The sequence below is a fragment of the Phaethon lepturus genome, unplaced genomic scaffold (assembly GCF_000687285.1).
Source record: "Phaethon lepturus isolate BGI_N335 unplaced genomic scaffold, ASM68728v1 scaffold9163, whole genome shotgun sequence".
NCBI lineage: Eukaryota > Metazoa > Chordata > Aves > Phaethontiformes > Phaethontidae > Phaethon > Phaethon lepturus.
This window is the reverse complement of record NW_010526940.1, coordinates 21,112-22,188: the sequence shown is the minus strand read 5'-3', so window position 1 is coordinate 22,188 and position 1,077 is coordinate 21,112. Positions and strand designations below refer to the sequence as shown.

Genomic DNA, 1,077 nt, shown 5'->3' with positions numbered 1-1,077 from the left:
TACTTCAGATGTGAGTCAAGTAGAGAATGAATTACCATTCCGTTTAGATGAAGCAAGAGCCAAAGGACTGACAATCTGGTCAAACATGAGCACGCTTTGAAAGACATTTTCTTTCAAAAACAATACGCAAAGTAGTTAAGACTTCATTATATTTATGGACATGTGGGGAGGTTTTTTGTTTTCCATATACTTTATCATTTCTTTTCTGAAAGTACGTAAAGAGCGCACCATTTAAATTTCATTGGTGTAAAAGCAGATTGTTCCTTTACTTAGCCGACATAAGTAAAAGTAACCTGTGTGACCTCAGCTCTCTGGCTTTTATGGAACAATAATCATTTTCTGACAGAACCAGTTTGCAGGGTTTTCATACGTCCACCACAAAGAAAAATTGTATGTCATCTCAGTTTTATTATATCCATCAGCTGGCTGCCCATTTGTTGTGGAGTGTCTGCTGTGACATAGGGCCGTGACTCTATTCGGCTGTAATAGATTGCCTGTAGTGCATTCAGTGACTCTGGTACCTGTTGCTGGTTCTTTTTCCAGGTCAACTGGCTGCAGGTACATGTGAGATTGTTACTTTGGACAGAGATAGCAGTCAGCCCCGAAGGACTATAGCCCGACAAACAGCTCGCTGTGCATGTAAAAAAGGACAGATTGCCGGTACAACAAGAGCAAGGCCAGCCTGTGTTGATGGTAAGAAGCAAAAATCTATTCCATCAGTTTCTGCCAATACAAGAGTGGTGTAAACTGGTAGTGTCTCATAAAAAAATAAAAGCTCTGTAGAAGAAATTTTCATGTGTCCCAACTAGCAATGGCAATACCATTGAAATGCCTCAAAAGGGTTTTACTGACTATTAGTATAGATATTTCAGTTACAAGTTTTTAATTAGAATTTTCACTTTTGTTTTAGATTGTTATGCAGTTGAATGTTAAGGGCATGGTGCTGTTTTATTTTGCATGTGGTGATAGGATCAGCAGTGAAATGGCATTCTTTTTGCCCCTTACATTCCTTAAAACATTAAAAAACCACTGCAAAAACAGCCTCAAAGGTTTTATGCCACTGGGAAGCTAATGTGA

General features: G+C 38.7%; 1 protein-coding gene across 1 annotated transcript; it reads left to right on the top strand.

The window, feature by feature from the left end:
• Positions 1-543: 543 nt before the first annotated feature.
• On the top strand, positions 544-693 carry LOC104617805 (protein FAM19A5; the record flags this gene model as incomplete). The annotated part of the gene is made up of 1 exon (XM_010283224.1): positions 544-693. A coding segment is annotated over one exon (150 nt), but the record flags the coding sequence as incomplete, so codon positions are not given.
• Positions 694-1,077: the final 384 nt, after the last annotated feature.